Raw genomic sequence first — 27,159 nt, forward strand, 5'->3', positions numbered from 1 at the left:
CCTCGGTGTACTCAGGAGTTTGTACAGAGATCTTCAAAAGAGAGAGTGTGATCTTCCAGAAAACAGTCTACTGCTTTGTTCATCTGAGCGTTCAGGAGTTTCTGGCTGCAGTCTACATGTTCCACTGTTTCACCAGCAGGAACAAAAAGGTACTGAAGGACTTCCTGGGGAAACACTGGGACAGTGATTCATTCATTGATGACAACGATGAAGACGAAGACGAAGACGAAGATGAAGACGACAACAACGACAACAACGACTGCGGCTACAACGGCTACAACGACAGACGGGATAATGACAATGACTCATCCCTGGATGTCTTCCTGAGGAGTTCCATGGAGAAATCTCTCAAAAGTGAAAATGGCCACCTGGACCTGTTTGTTCGCTTCCTTCATGGCCTCTCTCTGGAGTCCAACCAGAGACTCTTAAGAGGCCTGCTGGGTCGGACAGACAACAGTCCAGAAATCATCCAAAGAGCCATCAACAACCTGAAGGAGATGAACATGTACATGAACTGGATCTCTCCTGACAGAAGCATCAACATCTTCCACTGTCTGACGGAGATGAACGACGACTCAGTACATCAGGAGATCCAAGAGTTCTTGAAGTCAGCAAACAGATCAGAGAAGAAACTCTCTGTGTTCCACTGCTCAGCTCTGGTCTACATGCTGCAGATGTCAGAGGAGGTTCCGGATGAGTTCGACCTGGAGAAGTACAACACATCAGACCAGGGACGACAGAGACTGATTCCAGCTGTGAGGAACTGCAGAAAGGCTCGGTAAGTCCAGATGTGATTATCAACACTGTAAAGCTGAAGCATCAGTATTCCAGTAAAGATCCAACAGTTTCTGGGTGCTGCAGCACATTACCTGTAACACACACATTTCCACTGTGGGTTTCATTGAATCTGCGGCCACAGTCTTTGTGTATTTAGCAGTTGGTTTCCTCAGACAGCAGCTCATTACACAGTCAGCTGCTGGGACAGCAGATGAAAAGCAGATAGAGTGACATTAGATGCATCAAAGATGCACAAAACACACACAAGCACATGACCGAGGTAAATCCATACGAGTGCAGTTCCAACCTGCAGCGATTTTACAGTTGAGTGAAAATCACGTTAAAATAAAATAACACAAATCACAGTACCCTGTCAATCACAATATGACATTACAGTCATTTGGCAGACACTTTTGTCCCAAGCAGTAATAATGTGGTTCATTGTGTTGCTCAAGGACACTTGGACATGTGGACAGGCCTCATCAGGATGATTGAATAAAATATAGATTAATTGATTAGACATGTTTTTTATATTTATTTTGGATAAATTGGTATGTTAATCGAGGAATAGGCAACTTTTATTTCTTTAGAATAAACAAAATTAGTCGCTAGATTAATCGACTAGTCGAAACAATAATCGTTACATTAATCGATTTATAATAATCGATATTTACAGCCCTAACGTGCTCCTTTTTGTATCTAACTGCCCGGGCTCAGCAGTGGCATGTGTGTGTGTGTGTGTGAGCAAGCACGTGTGCTTTAGGAGAAGAGTGAGGGAGCACAGTAAGAATGGCAGCATCAGAAACACCAGCAAAGGAAAATGTAGAAGCAGATTTTGTGATAATTGTGTTACAAAACATACAACAATATAGTCCATCACAGTAAGAATGTCCTGTTTCTAGCACAGGGCACAAACAACACCAGTTTATTCCACAAAGTCAGGTTATGAATGAAATAGTAGGCTCAGCGGAGGGCATGCAAAGGACACAGAGAGGAGGAGCAGTGCAGTCAGGGACTTCCCCACCAAATGCTGAAAATGCTGAGGCACGTGAAAATCTGGGACCAGACCCAGGTGCAATAAGAAAGGGAGCCAAGAGATGTTGTGAAGCCAAGAAACAGAGCTATAAAAGGAGGTCCAGAAGGAGGTGAAAGTCAGTTGTTACATGGTTTTCATGTGGACTCGGGTCTCTGTTCTGGTAACAGAATGGGGCTCTATTTTGCACCAATCTCACTCCGGTGGAACTTTTGTATTCTAATTGGTGTCTAGTTCTGTTAATAAAAATGTTGGTAAAATTTCAAGCTTTCTTATCTGGCCCAAGTCTTGAATTTTTTGCACGACAGGAGGAGTCAGAGAGAAACTCAGCGTTTGTTGAAGGAAATCTCCTCCTGAGGACGTTAAGTTCACAGTGTAAGTTGCCGGGGTTACAGATCTAGGGTTTATCTGATCTCGGTCTCTGAAACGGAAAACCCAGAGTTTCCCTCATCTCAGGCTCAACTTACTCAGAGCTTTCAGAAAATGCACTTTCTGAAACAGGGCCCAGATATGAGAGACAGTGCAGGGCCACCACAACACACCGGATGCTAATTTGAAAGTAAAAGAGAGAGTGGCACCAGTATGGGCCTTGTAATCCTCTTGTGGTTACAGAGGCACTATATTCCCTATCAATTTATTTATTTTTTAGGTTATTTTGGGTGGCCTTTTGTTGCCTTTATTTTTAGATAGTAGCAGCTGTAAGTTAACTTACACAGATAGAGAGTGGGTGGGTGGGGGACATGTAGCAAAGACACAGGGGCTGGAATTACTGCATCCATTTGAGCTGGTCTAATGTTAACGTTAGATCTCACATAATGTTTATATGGCTGTGTGTTTCCAACGCATGTGTGAAGTCGGCAAACCACAGCTGAACTCAGATTTACCCTGGTTTCTGCGCATTTTGACACGTTGATAAAATTTATAACGTTACAGCGTTTATGCAGAAAAATTACATTGTTTGCATAATAACGTCTTCCAGTAGCTTCAACCAAGTCCAGTTGCCCTTCATTTTAACCTTCGTTGGATAACTATGACCTGGATGACTGAGAATCTTCATAGACATCTTGCTAATCATTTTGGGATGAACACCCTCAGATTGGTACGGGAGTATGAAAGGACAGCCAGGAAAATTGCAGACTACAGGAATCACCTACGATTTAACCTGAGATGCAGACAACACAAACTTATTCCCAACAGCCTACACTTAGGCTCCACGGTAAAAGGACACAGAGCCGGAATAATCCTGGAGAAAGCACAACACCAGCTACTGAACGAGAGAGTGAGACAGATACACTTCACAATTGAAGCCCTGAACAAAGAAATGGACAACATACACCACAAACTAGAAACATATCTGCCCAGTACAGCACTGGGAAAGGTCATGGACTTCATCAAGAAAGCACAGCTATCTCAGCACAACAAGAGCAAAGAAAGACAGACCCGGAAATTCCAAAACCTACAGTCCAGAGCGAGCTGCACTAACAAAACAGGAGAATTGTCTTGGAGGAGAAAGGACAATAACCCCACAACACTTGAAACAGACAACAGATGGGTGAAAAACTTGTCAGATAGGGAACTCACCCAACCAGAGAAAGACGTTTTGGCCAAAGGATTAAACTTTGCCATTACACCACAGCAACTACCGATAGTAGACCTCATCACAGCCACAGAATCGGCCATTAGGAAAAACAAATTAACAGAAACAGAAGCGGAATAGCTCAGACTAAAGGTATCTGCATCCCTTTCTAATGCGAAGGCCCCCCCTTCCAACCTCACCATCCAAGAAAGGAAGGCTGTGACATCCCTGAGCAAGGATCACAACATCACTATCCTACCTGCGGACAAAGGAAGATGCACGGTAGTACTTAACACAGCTGACTACCAGAACAAAGTCAACACACTACTAATGGACACAAACACGTATGAGACACTGAGACGAGACCCAACCAGCGGATACAAGAAAAAGGCCATAGAATGTCTACAACAGTTACAGAAGGACAGCACCATCACCCGTGAACAATATTACCGTTTGTATCCTGGAGAAGCCATTCCATGCATTTATGGACTACCCAAGATACACAAAGAAGGAGCCCCACTCAGGCCGATTATCAGCAGCATTAACTCGGTCACCTACAACATTGCCAAACACATTTCCACCATCTTAGCTCCATTGGTGGGAAACACGCCTCACCACATTCAAAACTCTATTGACTTTGTAAACAAAGTTCGAGGACTAAAACTGGATCCAGATGAAACCATGGTATCCTATGACGTGACTTCTTTGTTCACCTGCATCCCCACCATAGAGGCAGTAGAAACCGTTAGGAAACGGCTAACACAAGACAACACCCTGGACAACAGAACTAGCCTCAGCCCTGACCAAATCTGCAAATTACTCGACCTCTGTCTAAACACCACCTATTTCCAGTACAACGGTGGATTCTACAGACAGAAGCATGGCTGTGCCATGGGCTCACCGGTATCCCCGATTGTGGCCAACATCTACATGGAAGAAGTGGAGAATAAAGCCCTCAACTCCTTCAGAGGAACAGCACCGAGCCACTGGTACAGATATGTGGACGACACCTGGGTCAAAATCAAAAGCCAGGAAGTGCAAGCCTTCACAGAACACATCAACTCTGTGGACAGTAACATCAAGTTCACACGAGAAGATGTTCACAACAACAGTTTGGCCTTCCTGGACTGCGCTGTACACATTGAAGAGGACAGGAGCCTGCAGATTGGTGTTTACAGAAAACCCACACACACAGACCAATACCTACTGTTCGATTCCCACCACCCACTGGAGCACAAGCTAGGGGTCATGAGAACACTGCACCACAGAGCGGAAAACATACCAACAAGCGCCCAAGCCAGAGAGAAGGAACAGAACCACCTGAAGGGGGCACTTACAGCCTGTGGATACCCTAAATGGACCTTTGTGAAAACAGCCACAAGATCCAAGAAGAACAAAACTACAGGGGAGGAAAAGAAGGTCAAACGCAACAACATTGTGATTCCATACGTGTCTGGAGTATCAGAGAAACTCAGGAGGATTTTTAACAAACACAACATCCCTGTGTTTTTTAAACCCAAGAACACACTAAGACAGATGCTGGTACACCCCAAAGACCGCACACCCAAACACAAGAAAAGCAATCTAGTGTATGCGGTCCAATGCAGTGAGGAATGCACAGACCTGTATATTGGGGAGACTAAACAACCACTACACAAACGCATGGCTCAACACAGAAGGGCCAACTCCTCAGGTCAAGACTCTGCAGTCTACTTACATCTGAAGGACAGAGGACACTCGTTTGAGGACCACCAGGTGCACATTTTAGACAGAGAAGATGGATGGTTTGAAAGAGGTGTCAAGGAAGCCATCTACACCAGGGTTGAGAAGCTGTCATTGAACAGGGGAGGGGGTCTATGCCACCACTTATCCCCCACTTACAATGCTGTCCTTTCATCACTTCCCAGGAAACTCAACAAACGTAACCTATTGGCCTCAGGTGAAGATACCAACGATGGTCGTTCAGTCTTGGCCACAGGTAGTCTCAACGACTGTAACGACTGTCGTCACAGCAACAAGGAACACTAACGAACCAGCGGTATCGATGACCCGGGATAACGACCCCACTGAGGTTAAATAGCTGAGTTTCCCTGCCAGTCAGTCAGAACTGAAGAAGTCCTTTGGATAAGGGACGAAACGTCTTCCAGTAGCTTCAACCAAGTCCAGTTGCCCTTCATTTTAACCTTCGTTGGATAACTATGACCTGGATGACTGAGAATCTTCATAGACATATTGTTTGCATAAATACGATGCTGCCATCTTGACAGCGCAAGTAAAGTTCAGAGTCAAACAACATTGGTTTTATTACATCATTGTTTCCTTCATCTTATATTCGTCTGTTTAACTACTGTTAACGTCAGGTAATTGAGTTTTTTTGAGATTTTAACATCATGTCGTATTTTAGTCTTTTCAGTGTTTTCTTGCTTTTATCTTGAATTGTTTTTTGTATTATTCTTTACACTAGTTAAAGCACTTTGTAACTTGTTTTTGAAAAGTGCACTACAATTAAAGATAAGATTATTATTACTATTATTATTATTATTACTCACCGGTTGATGTTAAACCACCGTAATGTTTGTAGTATCCAATATTTATGCATTTGACTCATAACAGTTCAAAATAGGACTGTAGCAGCAGAACAGAGGGTCAGTGACCTTCTAAGGGGAGAGCAGTGATTGGTGGTTATATAGGGACTGAACCCTTCTATAGAATTTGACCTCTAACCCCTTGTTTTGTTACCTAGAATAGTACTGTACCCTTCTATGGGATTGACCTTTTACTTTGCAGACTCAAACCCCTCTATGGTACCTAACAGATACTAAACATATCCTACATAAGCTGTGTTTGATGAACACAGAGACAGAGTGGCCGTCGGGCTGGGTCTCTCTCCAAGCTGCTGCAGAGCTTGTAATTGATGCTGAACTCCTTGATTTAATAAACTTTTATGATCAAGAACAGTGTCAAGCAGGTTTCCTCTCAACATATCAACGCAGCATTATTGTTCGGACACCACATGTTTCACCACAGCTGTCACCGTTCACCCGTCCAACAGCCAGAAAAGACTCCAGAAGAAGGCAAAGACGTTGCAAAAAGTTACGTTACACCACCAGACAACAAACTGAAAAATAAAAATAACAAGAGATGGACTTAAATCACGACAATACGACTATGTGAACACATCAAAAACTCCTAAACTTCGGTCAAGCCAGCCACCCTCATACATTGGATGCAAAGAGGTTTAACGTTAACAGACGTTAATGTACCGCCTAGCTTGCAGCAGAAAAGCATAACGTTATTAACGGTAATGTAATCCACTGCATCTGAGTCAGTGCAGACTGTCATGGCCTCTCCACGCCTCCCCTGGACTCTGCGTTGTGTTTTGGCAGGTGTTGTGGAGGCACCAGACACTGGATTCGGGATTCTCTTTATTGCTCCACTGCAACAAACCTCTCTCTGATACATAGCCTTACCTTACCTTACAGGGCACGGAAAGTAAACATAAAGCATTTTTCTTCTAGCAAAAATAAATTAATCTCTTACTTAAAAATAAAGAGAAATGAAATAAAGGTTAATGTACAGTCAAATGAAATACATCTCTAAAAAGAGCTTAATATTTATATTTATTCATTTAGCGGACGATTTTATCCAAAGCGACTTACAATTGCTATACATGTCAGAGGTTGCACGCCTCTGGAGCAACTAGGGGTTAAGTGTCTTGCTCAGGGACACAATGGTGGATGGGTCACAGTGGGGGATTGAACCCGGGTCTCACACCAAAGGCATAGTCTTATCCATTGCGCCATCGCCAAAACACAAACTCTAAATGCAAGGTACAGAAAACAGCAAATGCCCCATCATACATTTATTTTACTCAGATTAAATCATCTAATGACTTACAGTGCACTAGTTAGGTTAATCAGGGGCCAACCAAGTATCCTTGAACCCCGAATTGCCTCTCGTGTGATTTAGCTTCTGTTTGAGCACTTAGGCCCAGTGAATGTATGTGTGTGACTGAAGATGTAGTGTAGTGCTTTGAGTGGTCGAAAAAGACTAGAAAGGCGCTATACAAGTATGGAGCATTTACATTTAACCAAGAGTCACCAACAGCAAGAAAGACATACCAAGTTAACTGTAGGCTAGCAGCATTTACAAGTCTCACAAACGATGGATGAGTGGTTTTAGCACTGATATTTAAAAATTATTCAGATTGCTATTAACACTGCTTACCTTACAGGGCACGGAAAGTAAACATAAAGAAACATGGCGGCCCCGCCGGAACGTAAATTAAAACTGTAGTGTCCTACAAGGTACAAACTGCACGAACTGCTGAACGTACTGAGGAATAGACAGCGCAACAGGGACACCTAAGGGCTTATACAGGCAGCTGCCTTACAGTAACATTAAACGTTAACAGGCATTACTGACTAGCTAGCGGCAGAGGAACATAACGTTATTAACGGTAACGTTAAACGTAATCGATTACTGAGGACATTGTCAAAGATTTCTCTCAATGCAGGATCGTCGGATGCCATTCAGTTAGGTGAGTAACTTTACACGTGCTTTTTCAGTGGATCTGGTGTGGCTGCCATGACGCTGTTTTACAGGCTGTTATCATTTCGTGGTCAGGTCGCTGTTGAGTAGGTCTAACTTACCTGTTTGTGTGGATGTGCATGTGGGTATTAAACTGTGTGCGAGTTGTAGCTGGCCTGTTTTCAGAATATGGTGTTATGTTATGAGTAGGCCACTTTTCTTTCTTATTCATCATAATGTCTTGCCTCTCTGTCGAAGAGGAATGTGGTTGTTGTGATTTGGGAGGCTATTGTACTGAAATTGCCCAAAAAAGTCTGCGTCTTTTCAGCACAGTGGACACCTCCTGCACTCAGCTGTTTGTAGTGACGTTTCAGGATTTTGACAATGACAGCACTGGCCATACTCCTTTACTTCTCCTGGACTTCCTCTCTAGTAGAGGCTGATGGGAGATTCTCGTCAGTTTCCCTGGTGGAAATCACCGAGGTAGTCAAACAACTCCATAGTGGCAAAGCCCCAGGGATTGATGAGATCCAACCAGAAATGCTAAAAGCTTTGGGTGTGGAGGGGCTGTCTTGGATGACATGTGTCTTTAACACTGAGTGGAAGTCGAGTACAGTGCCCAAGGAGTGGCAGACTGGGGTGGTGGTTCCCCTGTTCAAAAAGGGGGAGCAGAGAGTGTGTGCCATTTACAGGGGTATCACACTTGTCAGCCTCCTTGATAAAGTCTACTCCAAGGTGCTGGAAAAGAGGGTTCGGCCGATAGTCGAACCTCGGATTGAAGAGGAACAATGCGGTTTTCGTCCTGGTCGTGGAACAATGGACCAGCTATTTACTCTCACAAGGATCCTGGAGTGGGCTTGAGAGTATGCCCATCCAGTCTATGTGTGTTTTGTAGATCTGGAGAAGGTGCACAACCGAGTACCCCGGGAGATACTGTACGAGGTGTTGCGGAAGTATGGGGTTAGGGGGTCCCTACTCAGGGCTATCATATCCCTGTACATCCAAAGCACGAGCTGTGTCCGATTAATCAGCAGTAAGTCGGACTCTTCACAGGTGAGGGTTGGTCTTCGCCAGGGCTGCACTTTGTCACAGTCCTGTTTGTGATATTCATGGACAGGATATCGAGGCACAGTCGTGGTGGGGAGGGGTTTCAGTTCGGTGGGCTTGAGATCTCGTCACTGCTTTTTGCGGATGATGTGGTCATGATGGCATCATCGGCCCAGCACCATCAGCTCTCACTGGATCGGTTCGCAGCAGAGTGCGAAGCGGTTGGGATAAGGATTAGCACCTCTAAATCTGAGGCCATGGTTCCCAACAGGAAACCAGTGGAGTGCCAACTCCAGGTAGGGAATGAATCCTTACCCCAAATGAAGGAGTTCAAGTACCTCGGGGTCTTGTTCACGAGTGAGGGGAGACTGGAGCAGGAGAATCGGAGCGGCGTCATCTATGGTCATGAAGGCTGGGTCATAACTGAAAGAATGAGATCGTGGGTACAGGCGGCCGAAATGGGTTTCCTCAGACGGTTGGCTGGTGTCTCCCTTAGAGATAGGGTGAGATGCTCAGCCATCCGCGAAGAGCTCAGAGTAGACCTGCTGCTCCTTTGCGTCGAAAGGAGCCAGTTGAGGTGGTTTGGGCATCTGGTAAGGATGCCTCCTGGACGCCTCCCTAGGCGTCCAATCTTACCAGTTTTTAAACTGTGGCAAAACGAGAAAATAAGCCACTTACATTTGCCAATATAAGTTTCCCTTCTAGACACAAACGCAGTGTGCGTATGTGCTTTGTAACGGTGTAGCCCAAGGGCCCATCATAACAGCCTGCACTGGGGCCCATTGTTACTACCTTACGCCACTGAATCTGTCAGTTTAGTTCTGTGGCTGAATCACCCAGTTGACAGCTGCCTCGCTGCCTGCGTCCTCCGCTGTCTACAAAGATTACACTGTAACTACTGGGCCTCATAACAATAACATTAAAGTTCCCCGTGTCCCCCGGCTGCTCTGCTTCAACACTCTGTGATTTACGGAGGTTGCTGATGAACAGAAGTGTTACTTGTTGCTAAGGTAACCGCTGACAGCTGCTGCTCTCTAATTAGCTCAGTTAGCCTAGATGTCATAGCTGTCTCAGTCCAGACTGGGAACTCGCAGCACCTGGGAAGTGTTTTGTGTTTAATGTTACACCTATACTCAGGCACTGGAGATTTTCAAGCCGAGATAACGTCAGTGAGCGGTGCCGGATTGGGCACCAGAACTGGAGCCAAGCGTGCGGTTACAAAACTGAGCTCAGCAGCCTCCCAGTGATTTACAGAGTTTGTTGATGGACAGATACATTTACTTTTTGATAAACCGCAAACAGCTAACGTTACTGACTGTATCTGTAGCTAGTTAGCTCGGGTAGCCAGGCAGCTAGCAGTCCTAGCTGAGTCAGCCCCGGGGTGCCAAGAGCCAAACCCGGCAAGAACAACTTCCAGTTTTCCACCTTCCATTTTAAACCACTAACTTGCAAAACAGTTAAAAACCAACATGAATCGTGACAAGATCGTGAATCGTGATCCTGCCTGAAATAAATCGTGATATGATATTTTTGCCATATCACCCACCCCTAATTTTAAGTTCTCTGTCATCACAGACTTTGTGGCTATGAACTCTCAGTGACTCACTTTGAAGTTGTGGCCTCAGCTCTGAAGTCCAACCCCTCCCATCTGAGAGAGCTGGACCTGAGTAACAACGACCTGCAGGGTTCAGGAGTGAAGCTGCTGTCTGCTGGACTGGAGAGTCCAAACTGTAGACTGGAGACTCTGAGGTCAGTTCATGTATTCTGCTCTTGTCCAGTATATATATACCAAATTTAAATCCATAACATAAGTTTTAAATTTACTTCACTTCTTCTTGTTTTCTGGGTTTTTCTGAGCTCATATCACAACAGCTCTTTTTAAAAGTGTGTCAGTCTGAAGAGTTTGGCTCCATATTTAGTATGAACTCTAAGTGGATTGTCAGGGAAAATAATTCCTTCCCAAATAATACGGAGTGACCAATGCTAATTTCTCCAAGTTAGTAAAGTGAATCCTAAGAATCACAATTTATTTCTCACATTCCCTCCTTTTGACACAAAGTATCAACACAATATTTTTGAGAAATCAAAATGGTAGGATTCATTGTAGAAATGTCTTAGTGGGAATACAAAAATTGATAACATTAGATGTTTGACAAATAGTTAAAACAATGAAATTAGAAACAGAAATAAAAATAAAAATATGAAGGACTAGATTTGTAAAAACCTACATCATCTGTACATTAAAGTTGACCTACATGTGCTGGGCAGGTTTAAAAAAAATGTAGAATGATCTCAGAAAAACGTTTAATACAGGAGTGAAAATAGCCTACAAGCATGGTCATAATACCCTAGGGTCCAGAAATGGTCATTTACCCATTTGTTGGCAAGACAAAAAATGATACAATATGTATAATAAGGCCTGCATACAAAATCATAACAATAATGCTAAAAAAGAAATAAGCAGAAACAATAATTAAAAACATGAACAGAATTTGCTAAAAGAATAAATAAAGAACTAAAACAAATACACCAACAGATCATCTTTGTAATTCTAAATACAGGAATACTCCAGAAACAGTCATTGTCTTTACCTTGATTACATGGTTTATTTGTGGTTATTGTGGATCCCTCTTCTTCTGTCCTCTTCCTCCTGCGTTGGTAACATGCCAATGTCAATCTCCTCTTCTTGGATCTTCAATGGTTATGACAGTTCTTTACCTTTCTTGTGTGAAACAGTCCGTGTAGAGAATCAGTGTAAATGACATCAGTTCGACTGGTGAGTGCAAATGAATCAATAATCTGTGTGGGTGATGTGGTTATTTAAGTACTATTGGAGTCTGTTTGTTGAGAGCTCCTAGACTTGTAGGGAAACGTCTGTCATCTTGTTTGGAAAGTGACCAGAGCTGAAGTACTCTAAAACGTGCTGACCAGGATGATGGTGAGCACTACAGCCGTTGTCTTTCAGCAGAATGTCTTGCAGCAGAATTTTTCCGTTCGTCTCCATCTCTCAGGATGTCTCGTGTTGGGATGTACGGGTTCACATGTTTCTCTCAGCTCTTCTGGGAGGGGACTTCCAGTTGAAGTTGTCCGTATCACCCGGGATGATCTTGAATGTCTGGTAATGGTCTCACTGTTTTTACTGCCCGTCTAGATGTCGTGGAGAAAACTGTTGCTCTAGACTCATAGGAGACAATAAACCTTCAGAACACGGTTAAACACAGTGTCTTAACGTGTCGTCATCCAGGCTTGTCAACATTAAACCAGTTTCAGGGAAAGAAAATTGTTACTCATTACTACAAAGACTCTCATGCCTATGTGTGAGTGGTCATTAGTTCATTAGTAGAAAGCAAAATTAGTTTCAACAATTTAACACAACATTTTCAACACACCACTCAGAAATTTATTTATTTATTTTTTAAAATGTGTGTAAAATATCAGTGTCTACATGTAAATAACATCCAAAAAATGTTCTATGAGCATTATGGAGCACTTTAGACTTGATCAATGACTTCTGCTCCTGAATCAGACTAGGGTCTTTATGTAAATACTGGTTTCTCACTTATCATCAGTGGTGACACACAGCTTCCACTTCCTGCAGAATTGGATTATACATGGACAACAATTGCTTCATTGATGTAACCCATTTCTCACCACCAGTAGGAATGACACTTAAAGGAGGATTAGGCAGTTCTTCTGCAATTTCTCTTAGTTCATCTGACTGCCATGGCCGGTAAACAAACACTCACGTGTTCCTGCTCTCCCGTTGGTCGAGGCTGGGGATTTGGAAATGCCAACGTAGGCAGTAGCTGTGCATCCTTTTCTTGTCCATGGCTCATGAGCCAGTAGTCGGAAGATGCTGCGACTTGAGACAAATGTTTCTTGGGAAGAAAACAGTTAGTATGGGTGTTCTTCCCATTCTGTCTATTCTGTCACTGTTGTGTGGGGAGGGGGGGAAATTGACAGGTCTGGGTACAGTGCTGGTTAACCTCCCCTGTATTTCAGCCTTTTCCTGGGTCTGTTCAGCAGGGGGTATTACTTGCATGTGGATGAGTGGTTTCTGGTGTTACCAGGATGGGTGGCTTCGAGAGAACATATGGTGGCGGTAAATTCTTATCCGGCCTTTTGTGTTTATCTTTCTTTTCATCAATCAATCAATTTTTTCTTTTCCTATTTTCTTTGCTTTCCCTGTCAACATAATTCTACATCTCCCTGTACTCAGTGTGCCCAGGATAGGAAAAATGCCTTCAGTTACATCATGCCAAAGTGGAACATCAACAACCACACTTTTTCCCAATTTTTCTACCATTAATTTAGCTGGACCTGAAAGAATGTCAGGCAGAGAATTAAGTTTTCTCCCCGATTTGTTCCCCATGTTTTTCTACTGACTCAGGCTCACTGAAAGGATTTGCTTTTACTTGCAAATGGGATTTATCATTCACACAATCACTCTGATCTTCCCATATTGTAATATGGTCAGATCTTTTCAAACACACACTAACTGGAGAAACTCTCTCAGGCCTATGACACTTGCATGACGGTGCACTCGTTTTCGTTTACAATTTGTATGCTAGACACTGAAATGAGTTTATCACAGAGGTTTATATATTTATCATCTCATGCACACACAGATATTTCCCTCCTTAGTGGGACATAATGTCACATCACAAAAAACTCTTAAAAGAAACACAAATGAAAATGAGAAACTCTTCTGGAAACAAAAATTATAAACCACCAAAGGAAATTACGTACTATAAGCACCACCCAAGGAATTATGTCTTTAGGCCTTTCTTTGTATAAACCATCAAAGGAAATTACGTACCATCTCTAGAGTACCACCAAAGGAATTACGTACTTTTTTAATTAGAAGTATCACCATATAGACAATGGAATTACATACTATCTGTGTATAAGCCACCAAAGGAATTACGTTTTTAAAGTATCACCATATAGACTATGGAATTTTATACTATCTGTGTATCACCATATGGAATTACATGTCTATCAACCTAGATTAAAAATGTCATACTCACCTTTCGATTGGGGCGCCCAGCCGGTCACCACCCGGTCCAAAGTCAGGTGGGTTCCTCTCTCGTTTTGCGAGTCGGACTTCCCGACTGGTAAATGTTACCTGCAGTTGGACTCGGGCAAAATGTCAGGCAAAATGTCAGGGGAAATAACTCCTTCCCAAAGAATAAGGAGTCAAATAGATGAGATGAATCATTCTTTATGTAACATGGCCACGGAGAGAAAGCGCAGTTATCTCTCTCGAACTCAACATTTCCTCTTCTTAAAGTCAGAACAAGTACAGAACACAACAGCCAATAGTAACTGCCAAAACCAATGTTAGACAAGGGAAAACAAATGGCAGAGTATTAGCATACACTCAAATGCTCTTCCTGAGAAAGGAAATGCAAATGTGTGTGGCATCAGAGATGTTTTGTCTACCTTTTGATTAGTCTATGTTAAAACTCTCACCTACATGCCAGCAGACGTTTATTGTATTTCAGACAATCCTTTGATTTGGAATAAAAAACCCTGTGACCGATTCTCCAAGTTAGTAAAGTCAATCCTAAGAATCAGAATTTATTTCTCACAGGATTCATGTTTATCCAGTTCTAAAGAGAACTGAGGATGAAGCTCACAGTCAGCTGTGTGTTGATGGAGATGACAGTGGTGATGAGGAGAGTCTAAATCTGTGCTTTGAAATGAGCATCAGAAGTGCAGGGACAGGTGGTAAAGAGCTCTGCAAGGTTTTGGATTTACTTCAATTCATATTCATTTCATAAAATCTCTTTATTTCATATCGGCCATTTTGGAATTCTATAGAAAACATCTGTCTTAGTATTTTTCATAAAGTGAGACATGATTTTTATGAATTAGAAGAAACAGAAGAGAATGAAAGTAACAAAAGATTTGATCATTATTCCAGACTGGCCTGAGATCAGCAGCATGTTATTGATCTGTGTTGACATGAATAGGTGTATGAATGTTGTGCTGACATTTGGATGATGTCTGTAGAAGGCTGACATTATGATGATCCACAATAACACAATGACAAAGACCCTCTACTCATTTTAGGGAAAAGCTCATTGATTAGGACATAGTAATGTTGATCTCCACATTTAAAACCTGAACACATCTCATTGGATTAGAAATGGATTTTTATCTCCATCATTTATTCTTTATTCAGATTGAGGCGCTGCAGGTTGTCAGAGATCAGCTGTGCTTCTCTGGCCTCAGCTCTGAAGTCCAACCCCTCCCATCTGAGAGAGCTGGACCTGAGTGACAACAAGCTGCAGGATTCAGGAGTGAAGCTGCTGTGTGGTTTTCTGGAGAGTCTAGACTGCAGACTGGAGACTCTGAGGTCAGTTCACTGACTCTCTGTTACTATTGTAGATCTGATATGTTTAATTAACAATTGAAGCTAATATCTGTTCATACATAACTTCCATCCATAAAGTTGTAAATGTCCTTTTGTTCATATTTTCATGTTTCTTGTACTAAATTTAGTCTGCAGTCACAAAGACTTGTGTTTCTTAAAGAAACTGTAGAAAATGTCCGCTGCTAGTCATTAAAGTAAATGAATATTTCTAAGTTTTGGTAAATGGTCACATCTGTATACAGAAGATCCTCTGAACTAACATTTGTTTTTAAATTGAAGTTTACTTGTTGAAGCAGAAATATTTCTTTGCTTTCTGTAAGTTTCAATGTGTTTTCACAAAGAATTTCTGATCACTGATATTGATCCTTCAGAACGAACACACACACACACACACACACACACACACACACACGTGTTCACATGAATAGGTGTATGAATGTTGTGCTGACATTATGATGATCCACTAGTGCTGGACGATTTCACCTAAAATCAAAATCACCATTAATTGAACAATTATTTAATTTTTTAATGTTGTTTTTTGTTGTCGGGTTTTTTTTGCCTTCATATTTCAGTGACAAGGTTTGTACAGTAAAGTTGTTCCTGACATTGTGAGTCAGAAGTCAGCTGTTCATCAGAGTGATGGCTTGTGGGAAGAAACTGTTCCTGAGTCTGTTGGTTTTGGCGTACAGAGCTCTCTTGCGCCTACCAGTGGGGAGAAGCTGGAACAGGTTCTGTCCGGGGTGAGATGGATCTGCAGTGATGTTTCTGGCCCGTTTCCTGACTCTGGAAATTCCTGAAAGTCCTGAATGGAGGGCAGGTTGGCACCGATGATCTTTTGTGCAGTCCTGACTGTCCGTTGTAGTCTGCTCCTGTCCTTTTTGGTGGCAGATCCAAACCAGACAGTGATGGAGGTGCAGAGAACAGACTGGATGATGGCTGTGTAGAAGTGGATCAGCAGCTCCTTAGGTTGAGCTTCCTGAGCTGGCACAGGAAGTACATCCTCTGCTGGGCCTTCTTGATGATGGTGTCAGTGTTTGGCTCCCACTTCAGGTCCTGGGATATAGTGAAACCCAGAAACCAGAAGGATTCCACAGCAGACACAGGGCTGTTGAGTATGGTGATGGGGGGCAGAGTGCGGGGGCTCCTCCTGAAGTCCACGGTCATCTCCACAGTTTTGAGTGTGTTAAGCTCCAGGTTGTTGTGACCGCACCAGAGAGCCAGCTGATCAACCTCCTGTCTGTAGGCCGACTCATCACCGTCCCGGATGACCGTTATGTCGTCAGTGAACTTCAGGACTTTAACAGATGGGTCTCCTGAGGTGCAGTTGTTGGTGTAGAGGGAGAAGAGCAGAGGGGCCTGTAATGTCCTTCGGGTGGGCTAACACCAGTCTTTCAAAGGACTTCATGACTACAGCTGTCAGGTCGACAGGCCTGTAGTCATTTAATCCAGAGATGGAGGGTTTTTTGGGGACCGGGATAATTTTGGAATTAGATGGAGCCACTGATGGAGCTGCAGAGTTTAAGAGGTGAAGTCACTACGTCTTTATTGAAGTAGCAACACGTTGTCATTAATATTAATGAAAGCTCTTTTTACCTTTTTTGTATTTTACAGCTTGAACCTGCATCCTGTTGGGTTCAGGTGTTTGGGGTTTCCATTTTCTAAACTTCTACATTCTAAACCTTCTTCAGCTCTGAACAAATTATTAAAACACTGAATGATTTCAAGCAGGAACATTGTAACATTGTAATCTAAAGTTACATTGTTTATTCTTTATTCAGATTGAGTCGCTGCAGGTTGTCAGATATCAGCTGTGCTTCTCTGGCGTCAGCTCTGAAGTCCAACCCCTCCCATCTGAGAGAGCTGGACCTGAGTCTCAACGAGCTGCAGGATTCAGGAGAGAAGCTGCTATCTGATCTTGTGGAGAGTCCACACTTCAGACTGGAGACGCTGAGGTCAGTAGAGGGTTGGAGTCAGTCCATGCTGGTTTCAGCAGCAACAGTATTTCCAGTATTTCCTGTAAACCTCCAACCTTCTCTGTTACGGTAAGTGGTGTGGTAAGGCAGGTTGGAGGACCCAAATGCAGGACTCAAGGCAGAGGAGGTACGGTTCAAAAGGTGGTTTATTTAACGAACAAAAAGCGAGCACAGTTACATACCGAGTGGCTGAGTCCAGAAAAAGCCAAATCGGAAACAAAACAGAAATCCAACACAAGTAATCCAAAACACCAAGGGCAGGAAAAATGCAAGACGAAACACTGGACGAGACTGGGAGACTGAAGCCACAACAGACAGGGGGTAACGCGAACAATGACCGGACAGGGGCTGAACAGAAAGACCACATATATATACCAGGGATAACGAGCAGTGCGGGAGCATCAGGTGACAGACATGAGGCTAACGAGGGAGGCAGAGAGACAGCAGGAAAACAGAGATGCAGGCAGGCAGAGACAACAGGTGGTAACAGAGAGAACACTTAGACAAGCAGACATGGGGCAGAGTGAATAACCAAGAATGCGACACAGGGCTGAGATGCAGAGCTAAACAGAACCAGTAAATGAACAAGGGAATACACAAGATAAAACAGAGAACACAAGACCAGGAGTAAACACAAAAGATATTAACTAATGTACAGGACTAGGAACTAACTGAACAAGACTACACAGAGAAACACAGAACCAAAAACAGACTTAAACAGGAACCACCAGAGGTCGGGCTGGAGGCCGGCGTGGGGGGCTTGGGTCGGTCTGACCACTGACTGGACAGCTGGGCTGGGGAACATGGACTGGACACGAGGAGCTGGCGGGCCGCCAGTGAACCTCCGCAACCTGTCTCCCACTCACTTTGCCTCAGTGGTAGCTTCCGCTCTACCTTCCCTCAACACATTTTCCTCACTTGAGGTCAATGATGCCACACAATCTCTGTGCTCTACACTGAGCTTGTGCCTGGATAGCCTGTGTCCTCTATCCACCAAGCCTGCTCACCTGAACCAGTCCCCCCCTGTGGCTCATTGATTCCATCTGTGGGCTCCATACTGATCTCAGAGCCGCCGAAAGAAAATGGCGACAAACCAAAGACCCCGCTGACCTCAAGTGCTACCAATTGCTCCCTTCTCTTCTTAATTTATACCACCTCACTGGGGCCGATCATTCGCTCGCACGGCTTCTCATACCACTGCTATGCAGACAATATGCAGCTCTACCTATCCTTCCCGCCACACCACGGGCTGTATCTCTGACATATCCACATGGATGAAGGCTTGCCACCTTCAACTAAACCTCTCTAAGACAGAACTCTTGGTCCTTCCAGCCAATCAATCTATCCACCACACCAAACTAAAAATCGACTCCTCAACCATCACTCCAGCCAGGGTGGTGAGAAACTTGGGTGTCATGATTGATGACCAGCTGTCCTTTTCAGACCATGTTGGCGCTGTCTCTCGGTCATGCAGCTTTGCTCTATACAACATAAGGAAAATCAGGCCCTACCTCGCTCAGTACGCCACACAGCTTCTGGTACAGGCCATGGTTATCTCTCGCATAGACTATTGCAATGCCCTCCTAGCAGGTCTCCCAGCTTGTGAGGTGAAACCCTTACTAATGGTTCAGAACGCAGCAGCGCGTCTGGTTTTTGATCAGCCCAAAAGGACTCATGTCACTCCATTACTCAGTGACCTCCACTGGCTCCCCGTGGCCCCCAGAATCAAATTCAAGTCACTAATGCTGCATACAGAGTGACTACTGGGTCTGCATCCATCTACCTAAACTCCATAATACAAACTTACGTTCCTTCTCGGCCGCTACGCTCCTCCAACGAACGCCGCCTGGCTCTGCCATCCCTTCACACAAAGCAATCCCAGTCCCTGTTCTCATCTGTGACACCACGATGGTGGAACGAGCTACCGCATGCCATCAGAGCAGGGGCGTCCCTCTCTAACTTCAGGAAACTCCTGAAAACTCATCTCTTCTGAGAACACTTCCTCTTATAACACCTCTAACTCCTAACTTCTAACATGCACTTCCTGTGCTCTCCTTCTTCTATCCCCTTACAATTATCTTTTATTGATTGCACTTTTTTGTTAACTCTTACTTCCTTCCCTAGGTATTTACCCCTTTGATGTGATATGTACTATGAGCTCTTACTAGTATTTATTGCTGCTCTTACTAGTATGTATTGTCAGTTGTAGATCTGTATTTTATGCTCTGTTGATGCTTGTATGTTGTTCCTCAAATGTAATTCGCTTTGGAGCATACCTTTAGCACCCTCCAAGGAAGGGTGCTAAAAGTATGCTCTCAACAGCTTAAAGGGGTTCTTACTCAGCTGTTTCAAATTTTGCTGAAATGTGGTGTTTTCCAAACTCGTGGAAGAAATCCACAATAATACCTGTGCATGAAGTCTCTAAGGCTACAGCCCTTGGAAACTTTATACCAGTGGCACTGACTCCACTCTTCACTTCACTCCCAAGTGTATGGAGAGAGTGGTCAGCACCCATCTTATGTCCTCTGTTGGGAATCAACTGGACCTTCAATTTGCCTATAGGTCACACAGGGGCACAGAGGACGCAACTCTTACTCTTGTGAATCAAATAGCTAAACACCTGCAACAACCAAAATCACTTGCTTGGGTTCTTTTTATTGATTTTAGAGAGAGGGAGAGAGAGAGAGAGGGGGAGAGAGAGGGGGGGGGGGGGAGAGGGGGGAGAGAGAGGGGGGGAGAGAGAGAGAGAGGGAGGGAGAGGGAGGAACAGAGAGAGAAAAAGAGAGGGATGGAAGGAGAGAGAGAGAGAGAGGGGAGAGAGGCAGCCTACACAATATCCACACACAGAGGTACAGACAGTGAAGGTAATGTTGCTATAGACTGAATGAAAAATGGTACAGATATTTATAGTAGTGTTAATAATAACAATCGTAATGTTAATGATTATAATAACAATAATAATAATAGGACTAGTAACAATAGTCGTTGTAGCAGAGGGTGTCGAGCAGGAACACGGGGGCAGCAGGTGACCCGCAACCACAGATCCAGACTCCAGGGAAAAGTGTGGAAGAAAAAGGTGCACAAGCAGCATGGATGACCGGAGCCTGGAGAGGATTGTCAGGTAAAGGCCATTTAAATGTGTGGGGGCGCTACACAAGGAGTGGACTGAGGCTGGATTTACTGCATCAAGAGCCCCCACACACAGACGGGTCCTGGACATGGGCTTCAAATGTTGTATTCCTCTTGTCAAGCCGCTCCTGAACAACAAACAACGTCAGAAGCGTCTTACCTGGGCTAAAGAAAAAAAGAACTGGTCTGTTTCTCAGTGGTCCAAAGTCCTCTTTTCTGATGTGAGCAAATTTTGCAACTCATTTGGAAACGAAGGTCCCAGAGTCTGGAGGAAGAATGGAGAGGCACACAATCCAAGATACTTGAAGTCCAGTGTGAAGTTTCCACAGTCTGTGTTGGTTTGGGGAGCCATGTCATCTGCTGGTGTTGGTCCACTGTGCTTTATTAAGTCCAGAGTCAGCGCAGCCGTCTACCAGGAGATTTTAGAGCACTTTATGCTTCCTTCTGCAGACCAGCTTTATGGAGATGCTGATTTCATTTTCTAGCAGGACTTGGCACCTGCACACACTGCCAAAGTACCAAAACCTGGTTCAGTGACCATGGGATTACTGTGCTTGATTGGCCAGCAAACTGGCCTGACCTGAACCCCATAGAGAATCTATGGGGCATTGCCAAGAGAAAGATGAAATACATGAGACCGAACAATGCAGAAGAGCTGAAGGCCGCTATTGAAGCATCCTGGTCTTCCATAACACCTCAGCAGTGCCACAGGCTGATAGCATCCATGCCACGCCGCATTGAGGCAGTAATTCATGCATAAGGGGCCCAGACCAAGTACTGAGTACATATGCATGATTATACTTTTCAGAGGGCTGACATTTCTGTATTTAAAATCCTTTATTGTATTGATTTCATGTAATATTCTAATTTTCTGAGATTTTGAATTTGGGGTTTTCATAAGATAGATATAACTGCTCCTACAGGAAGTGAACGCTGGCACGTCTGGTCACCGCTGCTTTCTCCTTGGAATTTGTGTTTTTCTCTTTCTTTCTGCCTCCCCTGCTGCTTATATTCGTAATCTCAGCAGGGAAATACATATGGTAACATACTCAGCAACTCGACAACTAACTTTGAAGGATTAACCTGCCTGTTGATTCGTTAAAGTCTACTTTCTTGGCTGCTGTGGTTCACGGCCTCGCCGGTCATTAACCTACCTGCTGATGTTCCCAGCTGCTGCGGTTTGAGGGTCCACAATGGTGATCACCAGATCGTTCCTATGGACTGTCTTTGTCTGGATCATTCTATCATTTTTACTTGATCCTGTTTCATCAATTCTCTGTTACTCAGCTACGATTTCATACATCCGACCCACCCTTGGTCTTACATCTGCATCCGGATCTGGTTCGTCAGCAATGGCATAAATATGTACACCATGGATCCGGACAGAGATTCAACATCGATGACTCAAAACCAATAAAATCTTACTGGTCATCATCACCTCGTCCGCCAAGAAAACACCACCGTGCTGTTGATCGTGGTGTGCTAGCTGACTTAGCCAGGTCCGCTAGGGCTAATCCTGGCTACAGCCCTGTCTCTGTCGGGCTGTTCAACATCCGCTCGCTCACGAACAAGGGTCCCCTGATCTACGATCTTTTGCAGGAAAACAAATTTGACTTATGCCTGACTGAAACTTGGCAACAGCAGAACGATTATACACAACTCAACGAGGCTGTACCACCCTGGTTTGTTTACACCTGTCAATCATGCGTGTCAGGTCGAGGAGGCGGGGTTGCAATGCTTTACAATGACAAATGAAAAGTGTCAGCATCCCTGCCTCCAATTCATTTGAATCCATAGTCCTGCAAAGCAACGGGCCAGTCCCAACCATATTAGCCGATATCTATCGCCCACCCAAGTCTTGCAATACTTTTTTTAACGGATTTTAATTCCTTTTTAACATCCATTTGCCCCATGGCCCCCAATGTCATTATTCTGGGTGATTTTAATATTCATGTGGACAACAGTAGCAACACTCTCACAAAGGACTTCTCCTCAGCACTGGACAGCTTTGGACTACAACAGTATGTTGATTTTCCCACTCATAACAAAGGACACATTTTAGACCTAATCTGTTTCTCTGGTCTAACCCCTTTTAATTGCAGTGCATCTGACTTGCCCATCTCTGACCATAAGTTAATTTCTTTTAATGTCAACTTACCACTACCCAAAACGAATGCGCTCCACTTCATCTCATTTCGAAACATCAGGAACATTGATGCACCTGCCCTCTCTACTGGAATTAACAATCTCACTTTAGATAAAACACCGATGATCTGGTTTCACAGGTTAACTATACAAACTCCTCAACATTCATGCTCTTCTGAAAACCCGGACAGTGTCTTTTACTTATTCTGCCCCATGGTACACATCTGCTCTACGTCAGCTAAAAGCAAAAGGACGCCGCCTGGAACGTCTATACAAAAAAAGCAAACTAGTTATACACAAGGGCATTTATGACAACCACATGCTGCTCTACAAAGATTCCCTCTCTGCAGCAAAAACCAAATACTACACTCATCTGACATCATCTGACGAAGGGAACGCTAGGGCCCTGTTTTCCACAATTAATTCAATGTGATAATTTTATGTCATCTTTCAAAACCAAAATCGACAATATCCATCAACAGCTACCCACCTCACATAACCGTGCACTTTATCCACCTACCTCTGCCCCCCCTCTACTTTATTATCTAGTTTCCTACTCCCAACTGTCACAGAAATATCTGACCTTGTCTGGAAATCTAAGTCATCCAACTGCCAGCTTGACCCTCTCCCTACCCACCTAGTTAAAATCTGCCTACCCTCCCTCTCCTCTCTTATAACTAACATTATCCACTCCTCTCTTATTTCTGCTCATGTCCCCTCCTCTCTCAAAACTGCTGCTATTACCCCTGTACTGAAGAAACCTGGTGCAAATCGCAATGACCTAAATAATTTCAGACCAATCTCCAACCTGCCATTTATCTCAAAAAAAGAAGAAACTGTTGCTGCGCAGGTCTATAATCATCTCATCAACAATAACCTGAACAGTTTCAATCTGGTTTTCAGTCTCTCCACAGCACAGAAACAGCCCTAATCAAGGTCACCAATGACCTACTAATGGCTGCTGAACATACTGATCCTTCTCGATTTAACTGCTGCCTTTGATACAATCTCTCACAATATCCTCCTGGACCGTCTACCCTCCATTGGTATCATCAATACATCACTGAACTGGTTCACATCACACCTGTGTGGCCGCATTCAGTTTGTTCAACTTAAAAATGTTCGATCACAACCCTCCCCAGTCACCAGTGGTGTTCCCCAGGGATCAGTCCTGGGTCCCCTCCTCTTTATAATTTATCTACTTCCCCTTGGTTCTATTCTCAGGAAAATAATATCCAATTTCGCTGCTGTATGACACCCAGCTCTACTTGTCCACCAAACCTACGTCTCTGCTCCCTTCATCTTCACTAACTGACTGCTTAGATAGGATGAAACCTGGTTCACTCAAAACTTCCTCAAACTAAACAGTGATAAAACTGAAATTCTCCTTGTTGGCTTCAAATCCACCCTAGCAAAATGTCCAAACTTTGCTCTACTCATTGACAATTCCACTGTCCCCTCCTCCCCCCATGTCAAGAGTCTTGGTCTCATCCTTGACAGCACACTTTCTTTTGAAAAACATTAATAATTTTACCCGGTCTGCATATTTCCACTTACGCACGATCAACTGCCTTCATCCTTCACTTACTCACCATAACACAGCTAATCTCATCCGCGCTCTTGTCACTTCCCATATTGATTATTGTAACTCCCTTCTCTCTGGTCTATCTCACAAGTCCATCCATAAACTCCAACTGGTCCAAAGCTCTGCTGCCCGTATTATTACCAGAACCCCAGTCTCTGAACACATTACTCCACTTCTAAAATAACTGTACTGGCTCCCTGTCAAATACCGTATTGATTTCAAAATTCTACTCCTCACCTTCAAAGCTCTCCATAATATTGCTCCTCCTTATCTCTCTGAACTCCTTCAGCCCTACACCCCATCCCGAACTCTCTGATCCTCTTCTTCCTCACTACTTTCCATTCCTTCTGCCCGCATGTCCACTATGGGGTTCAGAGCCTTCAGCTATTGTGCACCTCACCTTTGGAACTCCCTTCCTCTATCCATCCGTACGACAGAGTCCCTGTCCTCCTTTAAAACTTTGCTCAAAACCCACTTATTTCAAAAGGCCTACCCCACATATCTCCACCTTGCACCGGCTTCATGAACTGCTTTCTTTTATTTCTTCATTAGTAATTTTCACCAGTGCTGTCTCTGTGCTATGATGAGCTCTAAATCCTGACTGAAAATCCTCAAATAAACTATTGCTCTGTAGAAAGTCACACAGCTGTTTAGCAACTGCTTTCTCCAGAACCTTAGAGAGAAATGGAAGGTTAGATATAGGTCTATAGTTGGCTAAAACATCCGGATCAAGTTTGGGCTTTTTCAGAAGAGGTTTAATTACAGCTACTTTAAAGTACTGTGGTACATAGCCTGTTGATAAAGATAGATTGATCATATCTAGTATAGAGGTGCTGACTAAGGGTAAAACATCTTTAAGCAGCCTAGTCGGGATGGGGTCTAAGAGGCAGGTTGATGGTTTAGATGAAGAAATTATTGAAGTTAGTTGGTGAAGATTGAGGGAAGCAAAACAGTCTAAACATATATCTGGTTCTACAGCTGTTTCTAAGGTTCCTGAGTTAAAAGATAAGTTGGTGCCAGTTGAGGGCAGGTCTTGGTGAATTTTGTCTCTAATAGCTAGAATTTTATCATTAAAGAAGCTCATGAAGTTGTAACTACTGAGAGCTATGGGAATACTTGGCTCAATAGAGCTGTGACTCTCTGTCAGCCTGGCTACAGTGCTGAAAAGAAACCTGGGATTGTTCCTATTTTCCTCTATTAATGACGAGTAGTACGCTGCTCTGGCATTACGGAGGGCCTTCCTATAAGTTTTAAGACTATCTTGCCAAATTCAACGAGAATTTTCCAGTTTGGTGGAACGCCAATTCCTCTCAAGGAGAGGAGCTAAAGGAAGCAGAGGAGTAAATGAACATCTGACACACCGAGCAGGAGAAAGTAGGAGAGCGAGAGGGAGAAGGAGAAGCCATCGCTAGCTGCTGAGCTAATGTCGCTAACGGCTAAGCTAAAGTAATGTTGCGTCAGCTACCAAAACTTTAGAACAACTATGAGATTGAACAGCAGTCACTAAAAGATGGAAAGAACTGTGAGTGCTTAGGAAAAATTACTGTAAGAATAAGTGTTTAGTGGACAGTTGGTCGCTGTAATCTCACAAATTTAACTGGTATTTAGCGAGAGCAGCACAACACGCTACTAACACACAAGCACCGGAAGCATAAATGAGTCAACACGCTGACCGCAGTACGTCAGCAATGTCAACCACCAATACAGTGTTGTGACCTCTGCTGTTTTCAATTTAAATAAATGACATGACTATGCACAGCACCAATGTTAGTTTACTTATATGCCGATGACGTGGCCGTGGTAGGACTTCTCACAGAAAATAATGCAGCACATGAGGAAGCTTACTTTAGCCAGGTCACTTTACTGCAGGACTGGTGTCAGACTGTTAAACTGGAAATTAACGTGACTAAAACAAAAGAACTTATAATACAAACAAAACCAAGAGGGGCCAGTAACATCACCCCTGTTGTACTTAACAGCCGGCCTGTAGAAGTAGTGGAAAAATAAATGTACTTGGGTACAATCATTGGTTGCACTTTAAGTTTTAATGTAAACTCAAAGTATTTTTAAGAGAGCTAACCAGCAATTGTTTTTAATTAGAAAGCTGAGGAGCTTCAGGGTCAGTCAACACATTCTTGAGATGGCATATAGGGGCCTGGTAGAAAGCATCTGACACTTTAATATAACAGCTTGGTTTGGCAACCTGAATGTGAAAGACAAAAACAAGCTTTCCAAAATTGTTAATATTGCAGGGAAGGTGATTGGCAAGTCACAAAGGCAGCTTGGGGATGTATTTGATAGGGAGACACCCTACACCCACTAAACTCAGAGTTTGAGTTGCTCCCATCTGGCCGTCGATTCAGGGTCCCAAGGGCGAGCCGGAACATCTATAAGAGATCTATTATTCCCCATGCCATACAGGAACTGAATTTAAATTTTTAAATGCGTTTATTGTTGTTGTTGTTGTTGTATTGGTTGTAACCTACCTTATTTCCATCGGCTGCGCTGCTTTCCATTTTCCGTTGTTGTATGTTGACGGTCGTACAGTGTCATACTCTTAAGTGTTTGAATTTTTAAATGTAATTTCAACTGTTGTGTCACTGTTGCATATCTTTTCAGAGAAGGTGGACAATAAAGTCTAATACAAATGCACAGCCGCTCCACTTCTGGTCTGAACAGGACTGAAGTCGCTGCTGGTCTTTATACTGGATGTGCTGCATCACTGAGTCTCTGTAAACTCTGATTTATGACTTCTGCTGTCTGTTTTCTTCTCTCATCAGCTGGTGGCCTTGATCTCTGTCAGAGTGTGAGGGATCAGAAAGGTGGTGGTGTTGAGAGAGGATCAGCTGTGTCCTGATGATCCAGAGAGGTTGAAGCAGCAGCATCAGCTTGTGTGTGGAGAGGCTCTGACTGGGCCATGTTACTGGGAGGTAGAGTGGAGAGGAGAGCTTCATCCAGCAGTGACTGACAGAGGAATCCCAA

At 43.7% G+C, this 27,159-nt stretch overlaps 1 protein-coding gene across 1 annotated transcript; it reads left to right on the top strand.

The window, feature by feature from the left end:
• Window positions 1-27,159, top strand: LOC119896063 (ribonuclease inhibitor-like). Its single transcript, XM_038709545.1, has 4 exons — window positions 1-778; window positions 10,539-10,712; window positions 17,124-17,297; window positions 26,958-27,159. Exons 1-4 carry the CDS (start codon window positions 117-119, stop codon window positions 26,968-26,970), a joined length of 1,023 nt encoding a protein of 340 aa, XP_038565473.1. The 5' UTR covers window positions 1-116; the 3' UTR covers window positions 26,971-27,159.

Source organism: Micropterus salmoides, unplaced genomic scaffold (genome assembly GCF_014851395.1).
Source record: "Micropterus salmoides isolate LMB-PRFRI ecotype aquatic unplaced genomic scaffold, ASM1485139v1 Ms_hic_scaffold_9, whole genome shotgun sequence".
NCBI classification, from domain to species: domain Eukaryota; kingdom Metazoa; phylum Chordata; class Actinopteri; order Centrarchiformes; family Centrarchidae; genus Micropterus; species Micropterus salmoides.